Below are 22,493 nucleotides of genomic sequence, written 5' to 3' on the forward strand. Positions count from 1 at the left end.
ATTTGATAAGCTGCTTATTTTCCCACCTCGGTTTATGTATCCATAGAAGGTTTTGGCTATTTCTCTTCTGTGTCCTTGAACTTGTTGCTGAGATTACTGCCCATGCCAAGGCTTGACTCCAGAATTAAATTTGTATTTAAAAAGGGGGAAAAAAAAACCCAGCACCTCTCTGTAACGAGCTTTTTATAGCAGAATGTCATTTTGGAGTTTCTTAATGTCTAAGCATGGAAACTTCTTAAAGTCCAAGTGTGGAAGACAAATCAAAAACTTCCTCTGTGGATTGAAAGCTTGAAACTTGAGCTGAGAGGCACTTCTTTTAACATTAGTGGGGGTACTAACCTTGAAAAATAAGAGTAGAATAAACAGCAGTTTAGGAAAAAGTACTTTGCTGATATGTTTGTCCCAAAAAATCCAAGGACATCTTTCACACTGTGCTACCTACTACTTATAAATAACCAATTATATCAATAGAACATTCATATTAATGTTGTGCTTAAATTAATTCCTCCTGCCCCTCTCCTTCTCCCATATACATACAACTTGAAGCATCTCCAAAGATACTTCTGTGCCACCAGGATGCTACGGTTCAGCTATTGATCCTACTACTAGCAAATCTAAGTTGCTGCAGAGTTAAAGGGTATGTAGCAGTGTTAGCAAGCTAGGCTGTTATGCTCATGGTGGTCATGCCATATGTCACACAAAAGCAAGTATTTCACATGCAGACAATATGTTGTGGGCTCCTGGAGGCTGCACTGCAGTTGAATTGCAGTGGCTTGTTTGAGCTCTTCCTTATGCAAGTCAGAAATAGTTTAGAGAAGATGATGTTTTAATGGGGTTTGGAGATGGGGGGGTTTGGTTTTTTTAGCAGAATGTTGTTTTACATGTTCCCTGTACAAGACATTTCACACTTTGAAAGATTTGCAGCACACTTCATAGTTAGATGTTCTGCTCAAATCCACAGTTTATATTTGGACAACGGGAAAAGTGGATGAATGTCCACACTACCGGTTCAACTGCAAGTTCTGCAGTAATTATTACTTCTAATATTTGGCACCCTTAAACTGTGAAATATTTCTATTTATCCCTACTGTACCACTTAGTTTCTCCAAACCTTGTCATTGGCTCCCATGTTTGGTGTATTTGTAAGGGCTTTGGAGCAGACACTACTTTATTCTGAGCTTCTCTGATCCAAGGCTCTATCATGCTGCAAGTACTACCTGAGTGCAGAGGACCTTTCAGAAAGCTTGGCCCTTGGGCTAGCCTGCCTGACTTGGGTAGGAAACTCCAGGAGAAAGAGTTGGTTGCCTTGCGACGCTTAGACAGAGGAACAAATACATCTGCTGAAGGTGCCTCCCTTCGCTTGGGATTCATGGCAATGAGCATCTTCTGGAAATAAATGCCCAAACCCAGCAAACACCTGTTGCGATCAAAACACAAGTCAGGAGGAGGTGTACATGTTTTTCACAATTCTATTCAGAAGTGCTGTATCTATACAGCTTTTCTGACCTCTGAGGGAAAAATATCTTCTCTCATGGAAACCGTGGTAGTGAGATGGGTTCCTCTCCCTTTCCCCACAGACTTCACGTTAGCACAGATTTGTACCTGGTGATAGACTGTGGGCTCACAGTTACTTTCTGGTCCAGTGAATACTGGAAACGCATTATTGCCAAGTCTAACTTGTTCTCCCACCTATTCTTTTCTCTGAGCTGGAGCTTGTCCATGTTCTTTCAAAGGTGTTGCTAGCTCAGCATCCCATATTCCACTTCAGTCTGGAGCTCTGAAGATTTCATTGTAATGAAAGTAGCTCATTTTACATGGATGGTATGTATCTCGCACCGGATGCTGTATTACAGATGCCCTGTAAGATTAAAACAATATAATCATACATAGAAATATTTTTAAACAAGGACCTGATGAAAGATGCTGCTTATGCTTAATGATTTCCTATTTCAGATCATACTGTGTTTTTTCTCAAAATGCATTCATTCCATGTCTAGTCTGAAAGAAATTAACCAACAATGTAACTATAACCAGTAAGTTCAGGGCTTGGCAATTTCAGCCTACAACTGAGACTAATTGCAATTTTCCTTCATTTTGCACTACCCTGTCTTATCTCTTGTCTGCTAAAATTTGCACGCTTAATGTTAACTGTTTATACAATGCTATGTCTTTTGCCAACTACCTTCAATCATTCCACGTGACTGGGTGGCCTTCACAATGAAACTGGGAAGTCTGGGCTGGGAGGGAGCTGTGACTGTAATCGGTAACCTGCTGATCGGGGCAGTGGGGGACCAAAACCTGAGAGCACACCGTGGCGTACGCCATCCCTGTGGGTAGGGTGCAGTGTTCTGGCACTAAGGGTGCTGGGGGCCAACCTGCATGTAAGTCTCACAATTTTGTTTCATCAGTAAATAGAGCTAAATGCTTTATCACTCCAATATACAAATAACCCCCGAAAATACAGCTGTAACGGAGAAGTAGTTTTGCCCTCATGCAGTGGTCTCCCTTAGTAGCAATGAATAAAAATGAAAAAATATGAACCATATGATAAAAATACACTGGTTAGATCTGGCAGTGCCAATGCAGCGATTTCTAAGGCCCATTTTCAGTATGATGTTCAAAATAGTAAGGCTATTGTGTCACTTGAAACCCTTTATCTATGTTTGTATGAAATGGAAAGAGAATTAAAGTCTTCTGTCCCATGTGTTCATCCCACAAAGCCTTTGAAGCTCTTATGTTAACTGTTTGAGGTTCAGAAACAGAAGGAAAATTTCAAGATAATATAAACAGCTCCAAGGAGAAAATGTCTTTAATTCATGACTAAACAAGCAAACGTATATTTTCTGTTTCAAAAAGATGACTGAACTTCTTTGTGCCAGGAAAAATAAATCCATCTGATTTTGCTTTAAGCTGTCCTCTTTTCAAATGCAGCGAGGGGCTCCAGTTCCTTTGGATGATGTAATTCAACTGTTCTGCTTGAATTCTGCTCCCTGTTGATGTCATGTTGCCGCTAGCCAACTATTCAAAGGGAAAAGCAACTTCTAGTTTAGACTAGAGCATGGGGAGGCTGAGGTTTATAACAACCCGGCATCCCAGGATGCTGGTTTAGATCCTCCCAGGCAGAACTCAGCTTTAAGAGGAGCTGGGGCTCCATCCGCCGGGACCCCCCTGCCTGCGGGTGGGTGGCACCCTGAAGCAGCTGGTGACGGTGTCGCAGGGAAGGCAGGTATGTGGAGGGCAGGGGGGGGGTGCCTGGGGGAGGTGAGCTGGAGCCCCTCAGGGAGAGAAGCTGGGAGAGGTATTTGGCTATTTAGGGACAAAGTTCAGCTGAGAGGCCTGTGAAAGCAGGGAATCTGTGCAGACTGACGGCTGGAGGTCTCCACACCTCTCCTAAGCTGCTTTTGACTAACTCCCCAACTTTTCTTCAGCCTTAGTATCCCAAATGAGCAAACAGCTTCTTGCAGTAAGTACTGCCTGCTGCTCTCCAGTGTTCTCAGTATCCAAAGCGTAGCTCCTCTGTGTTACGATGAGGTCTAAGATTTGCTGTAATTCAAGGTGTGGTTAGGAAATATTCTGGGATCACTGTTCATCTCACCTGTGTCCACGCTGCCTTGATGAGACTGAACATCAGCTGTTTGCTGGAGCTGGGGAGGGTGGCGGAGGGGAGGGCTACCTGTGGGACCTGGGCTGCTGGCAGCAGGCTAGTTTCTGCGCTTACTTGGCACGCTGTGGGCTACAAGACCATGGCCCTGAGAGGGGGCTGCCTTCCTACTCTACAGAGTCAAGGCCTGGATGTTTGATGTTTTGAGACTCTTACATGTGGAAGCAACATGGCTGGAGACACAGTGGGGGGTAGAGGACTGAGCTGTCATGCATGTGTTTGCACTTAACGTACTTATTTTCTCTGAGATTTGGAGAACCTTCTCCTTAGCAGAGATCAGACAGGATTTTCACGTACCTTCAGGAACGTGTGTGTGCAAAGCTTACGTAATGGAGGGTGACAGGCTATGCCAAATGTTTCACCTGAGCCACGTGAATAAACTCAGTCCTATGTGAGAGCAGGCATGAGTATGGCCGCATGGCTTTTAAATCGGAGCTGGCTTTGCTCAATGACAGCTCAGAGCATGGGTGTAGTAGCTTGGTACAGTGAAGTGCTCATTTAGTTACAGGACTGTCAGTGGTGAATGGGCTTATGTAGGGACGCTTTGGCACATGAAGGCATCTACACCCACCTGTGCGAATGTATTCCCTTCTGGCAGACTCCTCCATCCCTGTGGGTGAGGGCAACGATGGGGGGAGCAGGGCCAGGGAGGCCTCCGCGGGACCAGGGCTCTGCTGTCCTGGGAAAGCTCATGGCGATCAGCCCTCACTCAGGTCAGGGGTGGGAGTGGGAGCATCATCTCCGCATCTGCAACCCTCCGCTGGTCCTCTGACTGTGGCTTTTACGCTCTTTGCCACAGGGGGATTAAACGTTTCTTTCCGACTTAGAGAGGAGCTGGAATTCACATACATGTTGTGGGAGGAGAAGGACTAACTGTATTTCAAAAAAACAAATAAAATTTCAAATAGGTAGAAAGGAAGTGTCACATCCCTCTTCGTTTCAGATGGTGTTGCCAAGAGTGGAAGAGCAGTGGGGGAAGGGCTGGGGGCAGAAGAGCTTTGGGGCTGCAAGCCATGCTGCTTGGGCATGAGGTCTGTTTGATCTCCACGGTCTCTGCTTCCCTCTTAAGCAGAACAAGAGTGTGGGCAGATAATAAGAAAGGGTGCTAGAAAAAACTAACACATCTTACATGGCTGCTACTTTGCAGAAGGGAATCCCATATTAGGATGCTTCCCATTAAGAAACAAGAAAATGCTGCTGCCATCATGGGAAACCACTCCAGACTGAAAACAGGGCAAGGGGAGGGTGCTTTTTGGGCCTTTCTTCTCCTTCCTGAGGTCAGTGGCAAGGCTCCCCTTTCCTGCGAAGGCAGCAAGAGAGGGCCCATAATTAGCCTGGAGGGGTGATTTTTTTCCTGGTCCCTCCAGGAAACTGCACACAAATATTGTTGTACCCTTCCTCTTACCTTGTTAGGATATAAATAACTGAGGAAATGGCTTTATTTATCAGTGTCACGTAAATTTCTACTATTTTAACTTTGAACTGTAGATAGATATTCAGGAGTTAGTGAAATTTTATACCAGATCTTTGCCTTGTATCATCATAAAAAGCAAAGCCAGTGTTTCATGCATTTAATCATTTAGGTAATAATTAACTTGCAATAGTGAGAAATGCCTGCATCCAGGGTCAATTCACCTACTTGGTCCTCTGCCTTCTATTTGATAGGAGCAAGGATATTTTCTCAACACACACAACCTAGCCAACCTGTACCAGATTTAAGTCAACAGCCTATAATCCTACCTTTAGAAGAACATAGGTATAACTAAAAGCAAGACAGAAAAGAGAAAAGGGGAATTATAACCAGGCAATGAGCTTACAGAAGAGATGTAAACACTTGCTGAATTTATATCCTTTTCCTCCTGTTATCCTATTCCTGTTTAATGATCATTAAGAATTACATTGTATTAGTTGGCTGGTGAACACAAGTCCAGGAATTTGGAGGGAATATTTTGAGTAATACTTGTAACATATGTATTCAATTTTCTATTTTTAGCTGTCTTATGTGACACTATGTATGACATTTCTCTAGGATGTGTATGAAGATACAGATTTTGTGGTTCAAGTTTTATCTGTACTGAGTTTTGGTGGGTTTGTTCATTTCTTCTTATGTGTTTCCTCCCGTCACTTTTGGATGCTAATTAAACTACACTTGCCAGAAGGGAAAAGACTGCTATTCCTTTACCTCATCTCTGAGCTGGACATCTTCACTTACAGCTTCTGATTTCAGATGCCTGCCCATTTTCTAGCAGCAATTCCCAGCAGCAACCCTCTGGTTCCCAGCAATTGTGCCAGGTCAATGAGTTCTGTGCTTGTGCAACCTTGTAAGTGACAAAAAGAATTCACTGCTACGTAAGTTACTAGAATTATTTTCCCTTTTGTTATTAATGAGAAGTCCATCAATAGTAAACTTCGGAAGCAGCTGGCACTGCCATCGTGATCCCAGTTTGCCCTGCCAGCAGCAGGTATCTGTACACATGAGCTTCCTCAACACAGTGACTGGCAAATTCCCAACACTTCACAATTTCACCTTCTCATTTGCTGTATCCCAGTTTAACCACTTGGGAATTGCTCTGATCTTTGTACCCTCTGCCATGCTTTCATTTTCAGACTCCATTGTCAAGTTCAATTTCCCAGGTAAGAATCCCTTTAGAAAATCAGCCTGTGATCAGTCAGAGCCTTCAGTGAAATTGTGAAAGACGTTCTTTACCAAAGCATCAGCATGGTGGATGATTTTTCACTGCTTTATAGCAATTTTGGTGCTGTTCATGCACTATTTTTGAGCATAAGAATCGGACAAGACCTGTGACAACCTTTACTCACTGTGTTCTGATGGGTTATTTCCTACAGATCAGATGAAAGGTTCATAGGTAGATCATAAATACTTGGTCTCTGTTCCTGAATTCGAAGGTCACTTTGCATGAAAACAGCTAGCTGAACGTAGGAATAGGAGTGGATCTACAACTGAAAGTCATTCTCCAGAATGACCAACTGCTGAATGTCAGAAAGGAGTTCCTCCAAACCCAAGTAAGTCCATATTTTTTAATGTTCTTTGATCTTTTTTCTGTGATGTATCATTATAGCCACATTTGGCTCTTAGCACCGCCTTTGCATCCTGCAAATGCAGATAATCTATTACAGATCTGTCTTCAGGTAATTACCTACTGATGCAGGGAGCATTTCTAATTTAATTTAATAAAACAGGTGAGCTGTTGTGCGAGGCAGTGGCCTAACAAATAAGCTTCCTTCTCACCTAAATGAAATCAGTTTGGTCATTGTTCAGGGTGGCTGCAATGCTTGGATAACAACCCTTTTAAAAAAAGGAGCCCACAGACATTCTGAGAACTACTTGGCAAATTCAGAAATGGCATTATGTATGAGTTAACTATATAGGTTTATTACATGGGAGTGAGTTAATATCACCCCTCTGGCAGGGAAAGGCAATTCTTTGAATATCTGTTCTCCAGATGGAGAAAGTAGGCAGTGCTGAACTAGCCCAAAACATCCGAAAATATTGTGAGGTTTTTCTTTATAGTTCTATTTCAAACTTTGCTAAATTCTTCCTTTCATAAGGTTTTCTTCTATGGTCATGATCCTTCCCCGTGTTGTTGCTGAACTGTCAGGCTTCAATGCTGTCCCTGTTTTGCAGAAGTCAAGCACTGGGGACTAAGAAACATCTGCCAAAAAAAAAAAAATACAGAAAATGCAGTAACAAATCATTGCTTCTGCATGTCCCACACCTTTTCATCTTGTAAAATGGCAAAATTCTTCATATGGATTAGAGCACAGAAAACTATCAGGCAAGCAACTTCCCATTTGCAGTGGCTGCTGTTGCTAGTTCCCTGTTGCTGTCTTCTCACACTAGGACAGATAGGTTTTTTTTTCAGTATTTCATGTTTTATGAATTAAAAGGGCACAGAGCCCAGAATAGCTCAGAAACGGGCCTTTGCAAAACGAACACAGAGTATTTGGGAAGCAGGTCACCCTGCTCCACACCTCCACAGTTTGTCAGTTTGTTAATTTTTCATTCCCTTCTTTCTTTGCAGTGGGCTGACAGCAGCAGGCACCTCTCTCCTCTTCCACTGTTACAGGTTTCTTGGTTTTGCAACTTGGCTGATATCCAGGTAATATTTATAATTATGGCAGTAGTCCAAGCAGATGATGTTTGGTCACTAAAGATGTCTGTAGCAAAGGATCTTACACTGATTTTTTTTTTTTTAAATGATTCTCTTGCCTTCATAACAGTAAGGTCACTGCTGTTACAGATTTAAAATGTAAACCAAATGACTCCAAAAGAGCTGTTCAGCTGAGCTGAAATCTAGTTTATTGTGTCACAGACTCTAAAAGGAAGACTCCTCCTTTCTAATCTTCCTGAATGTTCAGCTTGTGTGCTGTGGTGAATTACAAGCCTGATTTTTCACTGATATGGATGAGGCAGACAAGTCTGTGACAGCCTAGGGAAGAGGAATAACGCTTCCCAACTCCCAGCCCAGGACCTTGTCCATGTGATTATGGACCTGTGTCACCACCCTTACAATGACAGATATGCAAAAACTGAATTTGTGAGAGGTAAGAACCAAGTTGGTTCCACTTCATTTCTAAGCGGCTATTTGATTTCTGTTAGAAATACTGTGGTCTGAAAGCCAACAGCAGCATCTCAACCAGTCCTCAGAGAACATAACACACTCTCAAGCACTGCATTGGAATTGATTTGCAGATCCCTCTTTCTGCAGGGTCTAAGATCAGTTCTCTGTCACGTGCTTCCAGCACACCCAAGGAAGTTATTGATGGCTTTTCAGACCATGGTGCTCCTCACAGGATCAAGTGACCGGCGAGAGACTGAAAGAAAGAAAGTAAAGTTGCATAGATACATGTCATATTTTCATCCTGAAACTAGAGGTGCATTTTAAAAGGGGGAACTCAAGTAAGTTAAAAACAAAATTGAATGAAATTAAAGTGCAAAGTACAAGCAAAAGGAAATTAAGGTTTACTGGGTGTGGTATTGAATCTTGTACCCATTGGGGCTGGGTTCCCTATGTATACTGGGCATGTTATTGTTTTTTGTAGCTGGCCAGGCAGATCTTTTCAGCACTGAGAACCTCACTGGAGGCTCTGACTTCCTAGGTGACCATGGGTACTGAATATGAAAAAGATCATATCAAAAAGCTGCAGGAGCAGCGTATGTCCATGCAAAAGAAAACCTTCACCAACTGGATGAACAACGTCTTCTTCAGGAATAATGTAAGTAGCTCCTTCAATTTGGGGTTTTTTTTCTGGTTTTTATTTTACCCACTGTATTCTTTTTTTATGTTATTTTTTACATATTTTGGTTATGATTACACATGTAAACAAGCAAGGAAGGCTTTGACTAACCAGAGTGCTCCAGCCTGTATATTTTACCTTACATCTCTCTCCATTGTCCATGTTACCAGTCTTCCCTGAAATCAGGATTCACTTTTGTAGACTTTACAACCCTGTCATATTGTGATGTCCACTGTGTCTTGGTGCATCTCAGAGAAAGATCTTTATTTGCTCTTCTTTTTCCTATAAGTAAAGTATCTGCAAATGTCTGGATTTCCCCAAACAATGCTCAATTGTTAATTGCCTGGCCAAAATCTAAGACTGTCTGCTTTGCCTGATCAGTCCAGCTTGAGTTGCTGCTCAATGGCTCTGAAAAAGTTGCCTTAAGGCTAGCAGTTTCAGACATAAAACCATGTAAATACAGTCCAGCTTGTTTTCAGTAAGTCCAAAAAGCTTCAGAGCTAGTGTACAGTTGATTTGTGTGTGCAAGGTAACTCCAACATATTCCAAAAGTCTCCAGACTTACTGCAGATAAACTAATTTCAGACACAAATGATGTAGCTGTTTCACAGTAGGGAATTACATCATCCAAACCCAATCCCCTTTTCTAAAGTCTCTTGTTGATATTAATGAAAATGGACCTGGGCGACACCAGGCAGGACCAGGCCTGTTTGTTGCACTCTAGCTCATCGCTATTATATGATGTTTCAGTAGTAGATGCATTTTTTTCAGTGTAATGTTTTAAGTTGGTGATTGGTGCAAAGGCAGCCTCAGAGCCCAACAAACTTTTAAATTTATTTTTCTTACCATGAGAGAAGAACTGCAAAACACATTCTCATTTTGTCACTTGCAGAAAGTTAGGTTTTTATGGTGTAGGAAATTTCTGTTTAGCTACAGATAAATAGATAGACTTTCTCATCTTATTTCAAAGATTAAAATGTCAGTCTTAACTTCCTGCACAGTACTTGTTCATGTATCATAAAAGCATGGGGGAAAAAAGCCTGCAAGAGCTTTCCAAACCATATACGGTAAGAAGTGGTGCAGAGACCGACAGCTTATCTAGGTCTTCTCAGCAATGTAGTCTCAGCTTTTCAACACACACTTCTACATGATTGGATCATACTACAGGACACTGCAGTATTCTCGGTTCCACTGTTGACTACTTCAAGTCTATCACTAAGGAGGCTATTGGATTGAATTTGCTAAGCAATCTGTGATTGGTATCTTTATGAGAGGAATGATGCAACAAAGCTATTAAAACTATTGCTGGGTGAGGCATAAAGTGGACATATGGAAACTGCCTTTTTACAAATTTAAATGGAACTATTCTTCATTTATAGAAGTGTCACAGAATATAACAGCTTTAACTTTTTTTATGGTAATATACCGTAGGCAGAATTTTAAGTTTATTTAATATGCAAAAAGAAATAAACTTGGCAACTAAACAAGGAGTTTTTCATGGAGATAATCAGTCAGAGAAAGTTGTAAATTCTTGTTTCACACACAGTACAAACTTAAAGTCTCTCTCTGAGTTGCTTTTACACTTTCAGTGTTTTCTTCTTTCTCTGGAGAAAAGATCTGTTAAACTGATTAATAATTGGTCAGGAATGAAGAAGTGCATGTCTCTTACTTGTCCTTTTTTTCCCCTACATGTAACTATTCTCTGAATTAAAAAATCTACTACTTAACTTCAGAATTTTTATTTTTTTTCTGAAGACAAAAGGATTATTTACCATGATTTTAAAATCACAGTAAATTAAAACAATACTACACATCCAACAATAATGTCACTTCTTGGTGGCTAGTGGCATAAGGCCAAAAGGAAACACCCAAGGCAAGTTCTCGCTAGGTCAGAGTACACACTATGTCATACTGTATCACCAAAGCACTGAGTGACCTCACTACTGGCAGAAATGAAATCCATTTTTGTAAAAGATCTTAACCTTTTGCTTAGTGTGAGACTCTGGCTAAAAATATGGAGACTTTGGGTGGTAGTGCAGGTCTGAGCAGGATGTAACAGACTTTGTTGAAACTATGGAGTAAAAACTGAGTTATTGAATGGGATTATCAGCTCAATTTTAAATGAATTGCATTGCTCAGAATAAAAAGTTGAAAAGATTCATTTGAATTGAAATAAAAAATGTCAGTACTTCCAAAATGTTTGATTTTGAAAATGCTGAATTTTTTAATATTTTTCAAAATCTCCTGTTTTTTTCTTTATTTGCCAGTTGTGGATTGTTGGGATTTTTTTGACTTCAGCCTACTTTCCTAAATAATGCCAGTCCTTCTGCAAATCCATTTTTTGTGACTTAAGAGTCATCACTTCTCACATATATGCACCGACATACAGAATACTCAGTGAAACAGAAAGAATCTGTTATTTGCTTAGTATATAGAAGTATAGGGTTTTGTGGGCCAAATGTTCAGCCAGAGTCTGTATTGTCTGACTGGTCTTCACAGGTGAAGATTGAGATAGAAGATATTTACACAGACTTGAAGGATGGCATCTCTCTCATGCAACTCCTGGAGCTGCTCTCTGGAGAAGCTTTGCCCAGACCGAACCGGGGAAAGATGAGAGTGCATTTTCTAGAGAACAACAGCAAAGCCATCACATTTCTGAAATCCAAGGTAAGTTAATACTGTTATTGGAGACCACAATAGCTTATGTATGCTACTAACTAATTACAGTATTATGTTCATTATGATTTCCCACTCTAATACACAATAAGTTATTCTTTGAAGGCAGGCCAGGGGTTTTATTAAAAGAAAAAAAGCCATCAGATTTGAAATTCTTTGTTATTTGGGTAACATGACTTATAAACAGCTAATGTTCCCGAAAAACAAGTCACACCTAAATGAAAACCTATTGCATTTCTATATCTTTCTAGATGTTGTGTTTTCCCAGATGTTGGGGGAGAGCAAACATCATTAAGCAAAGGTGAAGCTACCTGGTGTAAAAATGGAGATTTGTAGAGCTCTGATTCTAACAGTTTCAGCAAGTCATTGCATTATTCTAATTGTGAATCCTCATTTCAGCTACAAGTTAGTTATGTAATTTATTTTCTTTTCTGAGCAAACAATTTATTGTAGACCTCTCTGGAAAATCATCACACAAAACTCTGTGCTATGAATTCCAAAGGAGCAGAGGGGTTTCATAGCAGTAGACATGGGAAAGGATATAATATCTGGATTTTTGCTAATTACAAAACAAATGCAATACAGCACAGGGCTCCAGCTCCCATACTCATCCTTGGTGCATCTGAAAGCTAGGGTGTGAGCATGGGAGCTTGCAGGTGTATAGACAAACGAAGAGATCACACAAAACCTGTTTCCTTAAGAAAACAGCCTGAACACCCTCTTCAATAACAGCTTGTTACACAGATACCTCCTTCAGAGAGCTGGACATGAGTACTTTTATGCTGAACAGATATTGGTTTATTAGCAGGTACAAGTAAAAGTGATTGGTCCTGAGAATATCGTAGATGGTGACAGAACCTTAATCCTGGGACTTATCTGGATCATTATACTTCGATTTCAGATTTCATCTATCAAACTTGATAAGGTAAAACAGTGTCTTTGTCTTTTTGCCTGATCAGAGTATTTCAGAGTCTTTGTAGAGTTTCAGGCTAGCAAGGACCATTTTGATGATGTTTCCTGCCCATTTTGATCATGCAGGTCTTACAATATTACCCAGTTTCTCAGTCAGCAATTTCTAAAAGCAATTGAATCCATTTTACAGTTTCTCAAAGAGGCAGAAACCAGTAACTTGGAGATAGATAGGATATTCACGTTCCTCACTCTTTTCCACAAACTTTTTACTGGCTTTTGACTCCAGAAATTTCTCTGATGACATTTCTCTGATGACAGTTCTCTCTAGATTTGAACTGCATGCTTCTCCTTTGCACTTTCTCTGAAGAAAAGTATTCTTTTTAAAATTATTTAGCATGTAGTCTAAGTACATGAAAGGTAAGATCCTATGAAGATATTATGAAATCAAAGTTAGTAATTTCTAACATTAGACCTGGATACATTATATTTTGTTTCTGAGTTCTGGTTCATTGCTAAGGAAGCAAACTGAGCTTTGCTTTCCACTTGTTTTCTACAAACCTTGCAGAAGAGAAACATTTAAAAACATTTTAACTTGTGTGTTTCACGTTATAATTTCTGAGTTCATTCAATTCGCTTTTGCTTTAACAGAAAATTTCTACTTTCATGTTAAATCATTCTACCTTCATGGCAGATACAGTCTGCAAGTCATGACTTTGAGGGGATTTGTGAATAGGACAGAAGTAATACAAAGTGATCTTTGGGAACATGAGCGTAAACCCAGTGATGCTACTTCCATATATTGTTCACACTGATTTTTCCTTTCCCTGCTCTCTTCACAGGAAGAATTTGGAGGCAGAGCTGATGTTCTATTTGCCAATGAAGCCTTACTACTCTGGTGTCAGCATAAAACTGCCAGCTATTCCAATGTGAATGTGAAGGACTTCTCCAAAAGCTGGAGTGATGGGCTGGCCTTCAACGCACTCATACATGCTCATAGGTAAGATCTGATGGATCAGTTCAGGAGGAGTTGCTCATTGCTGTTTCTAGCTCTGGTACAAGTTGTTCCAGGGTCTGAATTACAAGTATTTGTCAAGAAACTGTCAAATTCTCCCTTTGTCCTTTCTCACTGAAGACTCTCCTTTCTTAAATGGATATTCTCTCTCTGAGGAAGGAAGGACTAAAAGTTCCTGCTTGGTGGTTCCTTTTGTGGGGCACAAAATCGAATTTCCAAGTGAATATCACACATCTGAACAATGCTGCCCATTATTTGGTATTAGCCCCTCAGTCATGTTTCCATTGCTCTTTTTCAAAAGTTATTATTTTAGAGACTGGTTTTATTTTATAAACTTTGTAAGCATGTGTACCTTCTGGTTAAATTGTAACAGAGTAAGCAACCTCTCAGTCTCTTTCTTTCTCCCCTCTCTGGCCCTTTGAAAAAGTGTGAAGAGAACAGCCCAAGGCAGGAGAGAGAAACCACCTGGGAGAACCTTGAACATTTCTTCTCCCATTAACAGTTCTGCTGTTCTTCTGGCAGGATACTATGGTGGGATCCTGTAACTTCCCCAGCTGGGAGTCACCTCCCTTTTCAGAATTGCATCTCTAGTGGGCTTTGGTTTTCACCCATCAGTGAAGAGGATGGATAAGTGAAGGGCAGAGATTTGCTGGGAGTGGTACTTCAATTTTGTAAGGGACATTTTCTTCCTGTTATGTAGGCAAGGAGTGATGCTCTGGAATGAAGCTCAGGGTCAGACAGAGTAATTTCAGTGTAATGTCACATTCCTTAGTCTAATAAACAGTTTATGGTTTATAATCTGAAAGAACTTACGACAAACATAACTCTTTCTTCCCCTCCACGCCCTGTTCTTCTCCTTGCCCAGGCCTGACCTTATCCACTATAGCTCACTGCGGCAGGACCAGCCCATTAAAAACCTGAACAATGCCTTCGATGTTGCTGAGAAAGAGCTGGGAATCAGCAAACTGCTTGATGCTGAGGATGTGGCAGTACCCTACCCAGATGAGAGATCCATCATGACTTATGTGTCACTCTATTACCACTACTTCTCCAGACTGAAACAAGGACAGACAATACAAAAGCGACTTGCCAAAGTAAGTGCATTGCTATCTTCAGAAGTTAAAAGTTAAATACCTAAAGCTGAATTTATGTGGGAAATGGGGGGATTTTTGTGCAAGCTCAACTTCAGGATCATTTGAACTGAATCAAATGGCACTGCTGTTTGAAAGACCTTGAATCATGACTTGAATCTTGAGAAGTGTCTGTAGACTCTCTGATCTCTAAAGGGGATTGCATTTATCTCACTGAAAATGGATCCCTTTTTGACCTCACAGTTTCTGTTTGAGAACTGATGTGGCTCCAAGGCAGCTTGAGACGTACAGATCTCATTAATCATGGGAGGATTACTGCTGGGCAAAAGCAGACCTAGTCCACAGTTTTCTGATTTAATAGGAAAGATGATCCCTTATTCTATGAGACTACTTTGGATTTTTATTTCTTGTGGAAATCCTCATCCTTTCTCTCTAACTCCTTAGTCAGGTGCAAAATGGGAAGAAAAAAAAAAAAAAGACACGACATGAAAAATGAGGGAGTGAAAAAGAAGGGGAAACACTCCTAGGGAAAAAACCCCCAAAGCTAAAAAATTTTTTTTCAGTTTCCCCATACATTCTGTCTGACATATGATCATGAGTTATATTAAAAACTACTTGCATCCTGTTGATGGAAAACTGAAGTAATTTTGTGGTTGTTCCACTGAAGACCACTTTCCTTAGAGACAATTTCTTTTCTACCTTCCGAATAATCTATTCTGTTTTTTTCAAAAATACAAAAAACAAATAGGCCGCAGAAAACCTACATACCCAGGGTGGGTCCTACATGAACATCTGGACTCAGAGAACTGCCTGCGCAGTTGAGAGGGGGAATATATTGCTTAAAGGGAGGCACAAAAATCCAAACTATGACTTTCCTGGTGGTGACAAGGTGAAAAGCTTTTGCAAAGCAGGATTTGCTCAGCTAACAAAGTGGTCTGGGACAAGAACAATATGATCCCAAAACATGTATCAGTAACAGCGATGTTCTCTGAAGAGAAGCGTTAGATGAGAGCAGGACTTGGAATTCGGTCAAACAGTGAGGAGAGTGGGCAGTAGGGTCTGACTGGTCTACACATGAGTCTCTGGATTTTGGCTGGGAGACATTATTTTTCTTCTGATAAACCTGAAATAGTCCTTGAGTCACTAAGCATGTATTAGAGGAACTATAAGCATCAAATAGGCCACAACTTTTGTATTATGGGAAAAAACAGAAAGAGTATTTCTTACTCTGTCCTTTTTCAGTTCTTGTTGTGCTCCACTGTTTTTTCCATTTTGCATAGGTATATTTATTCTTTCTTTCCTCTGTCTCTTTCCACTCACCTGCTTCTTTTTCTCTCTTTGCCTCCTTCCCTACTTCTAGCCTGTCTCTAATATCACATTCCTGTCTTACTCCATTTCTGACACACACAAACATTCAGAAGGAGAATGAAACAGATGTTAATGTCTTCATGTCCTTAGTCCTCTCAAATAGGCAGCTCTGGATTTACTAATAGGATTGGGGAGGGAAGCCTGAATGTGTCAAGGAAGCCTTTGAGTTCAGACTAAGTGTGTGACCAGGATGGCAGAGAGAATCAGCCCGGGGATGTAAATCTCCTTTCCGCCTCCCATGTGAGGTGATCATGCATTTGCTAGGATCTTTCAGCGAGAACTGGGTACGATGGCAGAAAATACAGAAGGGAGCCCCGATGTCACGGGCTGCTTTTCCTGCACTAAAGGTTGGTGCTGTTTTACTCCTCTTCCAACACTGTGACACTTACTCATCGCCAAGTGCACTTTCTGGTAGGTAAAAGCCGATTACCACTTGCAGAAACTGGGTCTTTGCTCAGTGCCATCTCCCTTACTAATCTGCCTGTTTGGAGCAGGCAGGCTCAGAGGAATAACAGAGGCAGACAACATTGCTCAGCATTAAACCTGATGTCTGCAGGAGGGCTACTAAGTTAGGGTGAGGAAAAAATATAATATAAAGTAAAAAGACAAAGATGGGAAAAAATGTAAAATAGAAAGAAAGGATTATTTTATTTGAACACTTTTTATTTCATGATGGATTGCATTCTAAATCTTTGCTCCAGTGTTTACCTGAACTTGAAATAAAGGCAGGTCAGACCACAAATGAAACAGGTAAATGTCCTGGACTTGGAAAATTAGTATTGAATCAGAGTTAACGTCCTTACCAAACCCCTGCTTGGCTACGAGACATTCTCTAACAATTTCTGTAAAGAAAAACAGGTCCAACAGAAGAGATTGAGAAGGGGCTGTTTGACCACAGACTGCTGTGAGCATGTGAGAGAACCAGGATCTTGTCAGATGGTCTCCTACAGGCTAAGGTGGTGAAGCTAAGAGGGTGTAATTGCATATTAGATGGGATAGAATTGTTTTGGGTTTAGCAATGAGAACAGAAAAAAAATCTGTTTTTTTCCATTGTGAAAAAAAAAATCTGAACCCTCAGTTTGAGATTTCTAGGCAGCCTGCATAGGAACTGCTGACAGTCTCCACATGCATGCTGTTTATTCCAAAATTAACCTTTTCTTAAACAAAAACTGAAATGCAACATTAAATAATATTTACTTATCTGTGCTTTATGGAAGGCTATTTTAGGATTTCACCTGGCCTCAGATGTGACAGCTATCACCACATTGGTATAAAAATGTGATGACTGTGGCAACCTGCTTGTTAAATACTATTTTCCTGACACGTATTCAACTATTTGAATCCTAAGTTTGGTTTATGAAGGTGTTGTTTTCTGTTCACCCACCTTGCTTCATTCTGCTTCTTATGTGGCTTGTAACTTCATATTCCCATCACAGATCGTGTTCTTCCTGAAGGAGATAGATGACTTGAAGCTTCTATATGAACAGATGGTCTCTGACCTCCTGAAATGGATTAAACAGAAGGTGACAGAACTGGATGACCGTCATTTCCCCAACTCTCTTCAGGAAATGTGGCTGCTCATGGCCAACTTCAAGACCTTCCGCACTGTGGAGAAACCCCCCAAATATCAAGAGAAGGGCATGATTGAAGCTCATCTCTTCAACATCAGGACCAAGCAGAGAGCCAACAACCAACGGCCATACTTGCCCCCAGAGGGGAGGATGCTGCAGGATGTGGAAAAGCACTGGATTATCCTGGAAAAGGCAGAGCACAATCGGGGAAAAGCACTGCAGAAGGAGATGCTGAGGCTAGAAAGGCTGGAACAGCTAGCCCAGAGGTTCCTGAAGAAGGCAGCCCTGCGTGAGTCCTACTTGGAAGACATGAGGAAAGTGATTGGGAAGCAGGACTTCTGGCCGGAGAGTGCAGACAGGATGGAGGCTGCCAGTAAGAAGCTGGAAGCCATTGTGGCAGATGTACTCCCCAGGAGGGAACGCTTCACTGCTTTGGATGAAATGGCCACAGTCATCAGCCAGGAGAACTATCACGGCAAAGATCAAATCATGAAGAAGTGAGTGACAGTCATAAGACTGTGTAATGGTGGAAGTTGAAATTTGTTGAAATTCTGTGGTGTGGTGGAAGAAAATGAATTGTGGCTATGAATCATAGCTCTGCTCCTCTCGAGTAGAAGTGGCAGAAATTTCTTCTACCTGTGAACAGTTTTAGCAGATAAGACAAATGCTTCATTGTCTTTAAAATTTCATTTTTTTTCTTGAATGATCAAACCCTCAGACTGATTTCTGTTGAAAATTAGTTTTAAGATATTTTCATTATATATGAAAATACTTGTTCTGCCAAAAATCCTATCTTCCATCAAAAATGCTTAAAGTGGTATTTTTTTTTTTCCAAACCAACACATTTCTTTTCCAGTGTGTAGTTTGGGAAGATACAGATTAGTTAAGGCACAAAGTCTTCTCAGACTGACTCCAGTTTGGCACAAATCTTGGGAAATTATGACTTCTCTGATTATTAATATAGCCTGATTTGGGAGTGGCTAAGAATGCCATACAAATAATTTCTCTTGTGGTATTTTGATGCTTTTCTAAGTTCAGACAAAATCAGAAACCTGCGGGAAAACTAAGAAAAACAGTTAGAAAAGAGTAAACCAAACTCTTTATGAGATCAGATTGTGACTCATGATACAGTTTAGATTAATTTTTTACTTTAAGCCGCCATTTAAAGATCGCTTCTTTTTTCCAAGCTTTTCCATTGTATCAGATGAAAGCAATGTGGGATGTCAGGTATGAGGATCCATAAAAGACAATGTCTAAATTAAAAAAGTCAGTGACAGTTGATGTGCTAGTTAAAATTCCTCCCCATTATCACACTAATTAGGTAACAACATTGCTTTGACCTGTTTTGTGACCATGGCCTGTCCTCTTGCACTAGTGGCAAGAGTTGTGTGTGTTCGTTTAGCTCTTCTAAAGCTGCAAGCACTGACAATCTCCCAGTGCTGCCCAAAGTCTTTGGTCCAAATTAGTAATTTCTCTCCCTTCCTTTGTAGGCAAAACAGCATTTCAAAGCAATGGCAGGATCTTCTGGATCAGCTGCAGAGACGACAACACTCCCTGGGCACAATGCAGGAAATTCTGGGCCTCCTGAGGGACATCGATGCCATTACAGAGGAGTTGAAAGAGCTGCAGGTACTGAGCCCTCTCCACTGGCACGCAGCTTGCACTGCTACCAATGTGTGTCCCTAAAAAGCCCTCACGTTCTAGGGACTGCCTGGTGCCAACAGAAGATAAGTCTATCAGCTATAGAAAAAGTACACCATTTTTACTTAGATGCCTAACTGTACATTTCAGTTCACCATTGCAGGTAACTACATGAGAAGAAACAGGCTTTGCTACAGGGGCTCTCCCTAATGAGAAAGCCAGATACGGTATTACAGGGAGTGCACTACAGGTTCAAGTTACGTAGTAAAATAAAGATAGGAAATAATCTCACCTAAATTTAGAAGTGTAAAAGCAAAAGTGGAATAAAACAGCCTCCTGTTCCCATTCCATGTAATTCTGAATTACCTTCTCGAAGTACCTCCAGTGATTATACAGGTGGGGACTAGCTGAGGCATATGTCTGGCTTTCAGGTACCTAAACTTGTGAGAGAGAAAAATTCCACTATAAATGCACAGTGATTTCTGTTAGCAAGAATTTCCAAGTGTTACCAGAGTGTCAAATCCCAAAGTCTTCTCTTCAGCATAGGAAATAACTGGTTTCGTATTGATCTTGTAATGGCAGGAAGTATACATGCATCCTTTGGTCTTGCCTTGTCTTATTTAAAGACAGAAAAATCCTTACAACTATGGGTTGCCTTGTGCCTAAGTTGAAAGAGTCAACAGGCTATAGGAAGTTGTGAATTTCAAATTAAAGATAAGAGCTATCCATAAATTATGAATGTTTTTGACCTAGTGTAAGTATGCAAAGAACACCTAATTGTAATAATGTTGTTGGAACTGTGATAGCCTGAGGATATGGGAGAAGATTGGTAAGGAAAGGTAACATCCTACAGTGGGATTGATAATTAGAATCATAGAATCGTTTAGGTTGGAAAAGACCTTTAAGATCATCAAGTCCAACCGTAAACCTAACCCTGCCAAGTCTACCACTAAACCATGTCCCTAAGCGCCTCATCCATGTGTCTTTTAAATATCTCCAGGGATGGTGACTCAACCACCTCCCTGGGCAGCCTGTTCCAATGTCTGACAACCCTTTCAGTGAAGAAATTTTTCCTAATATCCAATCTAAACCTCCCCTGACTCAACTTGCGGACATTTCTACTGATACAATTAGAAAGAGGACAGGCTTTTAAGCACTTTGTACCTTCATCAGCCACCAGTTAAATACTATGAATTACTTATTTTCATTATTTAGATAGCAAAGGCAAGTAAGTTCCTCAAACAAAAAAAAAATTGCAGTCAAAGCATACCATAAAACGGGTTATTGTAGAATTCTCCAAATACAGACTGAATCAATCTGCCTGCAGATGGGTGTATAGCAAAGGGCTATTCCTTGCACCCAGAAATTCTGAGACCTTGAGTGCTTAATCAATAGAAATAACTTAGGTGTGAAAACAGATGCTTATTTGAAGAGACCATTACTTGAACTGCAGTAGATAGAAACTCTGGATTGTTGCCATTAGCTTGTGAAATTGAAAGAAAAGTATGATTCCACTAATTAGGCAGCTTTTCACTTTTACCTAGCTGACACCATTCTTTTACATTTAGAAGCTATAAGAGTCAACAGGAACCTTTCAACTGATTTCTTTGTACTGAGTTCCTGGATGCACTCTCTGCCAATGCCTTTTGTTTCTCGCTTTGTTTGCAGGTGCTAGTGAATTCCCAGGACTGTGGGAAGCAGCTCCTGGAAGTAGTAGATTTGCTGCAGAAGCACAACTTGGTTGACTCGCAGATCTCTTCCTATGATGATAGATTGACACACATCACCCAGAGGACAGCAGAAATCAGCAAGGACAGCACAGTCAAACCAGAAGTGCTTTATGCCAAAGTTCAGATGCTTCGTCAGCTGTATCAGAACCTTACAGCTATGAGCAAGTCACGGTAGGGCTGTGCTTATGGCTCTGTTCTTCCTGATTAGGATGGCCAATCACTCCCTTAATCAGAAGACACAGCTGCTCAGCATTTGAAAGTTTTCATCTCTCCATTTATAGACATAACACAAGCAACTTGAGTGTCTTGATTGCAGTTGGCTGAAAGAGATCACTCACTTTCATAGATGAAGAATAACTTCATTCTCAGCATTTACTATGACCTACTTTATGTGAAGTCTGAATAGCATGTGATTATCTCCTCATCTCCTAGAGGAAGAGGGAAATGTAAATTTGTTTCCTTTGTCTTCTTCCATGAATAAATTGATCTATGACAAAAAGGAGCTAAAGGCATTCAAATTCTGGATTTTCTAAATTCTTCTTTGCTTGTGCTACCATTGTCTCCATGGGATCCTAATTCTGACTGAGATATACTGTTTATTTCTTTATTTCAGAAAATCTCAGCTAGAAGATGCTTTGAAGCTTTTTGAATTCTTCCGTGACTGCAAAGAGGAAGAATCGTGGATCTCTGAGAAATGGAAGCTAGCAAGAACGACAACATTAGGGAAAGATGTCAGCCAGATTACAGCCTCTATTCAGAAGCACAAGGTATCTTGCTTTGCTGGTGGTGCCTTGTCTTTGTATTATAGCAAGATTTTAGAACACCTGTGTCCTTCAGTTCAGTCAGTGCAGCACTTACAAGAAAGCTGTCAAACCACTCATTATCTCTAGTGTTGTGACCAGTGTTTGGAGTTTGGAAAAAAAAAAAAAAAAGGATAGGGTAGGGATTTTTCCTCAAGAGGGGAAGGGTAGAGAAGGAATATGTTTCATACTGGACTAGAAGTGTGGCTTCTAGTGAAGACACTGGGCTCCATATTAGCTCAGTTTGGACAGGAGGGAAAAAAGGTTGCTAGTTTTTGTTTTTCCCAATTACCTTTCCTGGCCAAGAGAGATGTGAGGAAAGAAAGAGATGGTGAAAAGAAGACAGATGCAGCAGGCAGGATGGATAACATTGTGTGAGCTTACAAATCTGTTACCGCTTTCCCTGATCACTTGCTGTGGGCTGCTATCAAAAGTTTAGCTATATGAGCTACTACCTTCTTACAGCAAAGAAAGAATCACTGAACAAGTGGAGAGACCGGTGAGAACTTGCATGACAAAACTGAAACAGGAGCCTCTTCTGTAATTTTAGTATACATTTGTGTGCATCTGTTTGTGTATTTGTTGCACCTGGAAGGCATAAGACAGCTGAACTGGTGTGTGACAAACAAGTATCTCCTTCAGAGAAGACTGCATAGCAAGCTTCACATCAAAGACAAAAAGTAGTACAGTAACTTGTGTGTGGGGAGCCAAGCGGAAATCATCTCAGGGCTCAAGGAAAAGTCATAGGCATGGATAAGGCACAGGACTCTTG

The 22,493-nt window shown here is 40.8% G+C and overlaps 1 protein-coding gene across 1 annotated transcript in view; it reads left to right on the top strand.

Annotated features, from left to right (window-relative positions):
• The first annotated feature begins 8,788 nt into the window (after positions 1 to 8,788).
• The window catches only part of SPTBN5 (spectrin beta, non-erythrocytic 5), a 94,870-nt gene continuing 81,165 nt past the window's right edge, over positions 8,789 to 22,493 (top strand). The window contains exons 1-9 of the mRNA XM_009820859.2: positions 8,789 to 8,899; positions 11,420 to 11,587; positions 12,402 to 12,521; positions 13,348 to 13,505; positions 14,386 to 14,614; positions 17,416 to 18,047; positions 19,041 to 19,179; positions 20,860 to 21,092; positions 21,535 to 21,688. Of these exons, the coding sequence (XP_009819161.2) occupies positions 8,789 to 8,899; positions 11,420 to 11,587; positions 12,402 to 12,521; positions 13,348 to 13,505; positions 14,386 to 14,614; positions 17,416 to 18,047; positions 19,041 to 19,179; positions 20,860 to 21,092; positions 21,535 to 21,688 (1,944 nt within the window). The remainder of the gene's footprint in view (positions 8,900 to 11,419; positions 11,588 to 12,401; positions 12,522 to 13,347; positions 13,506 to 14,385; positions 14,615 to 17,415; positions 18,048 to 19,040; positions 19,180 to 20,859; positions 21,093 to 21,534; positions 21,689 to 22,493) is intronic.

Source organism: Gavia stellata, chromosome 7 (assembly GCF_030936135.1).
Source record: "Gavia stellata isolate bGavSte3 chromosome 7, bGavSte3.hap2, whole genome shotgun sequence".
NCBI lineage: Eukaryota > Metazoa > Chordata > Aves > Gaviiformes > Gaviidae > Gavia > Gavia stellata.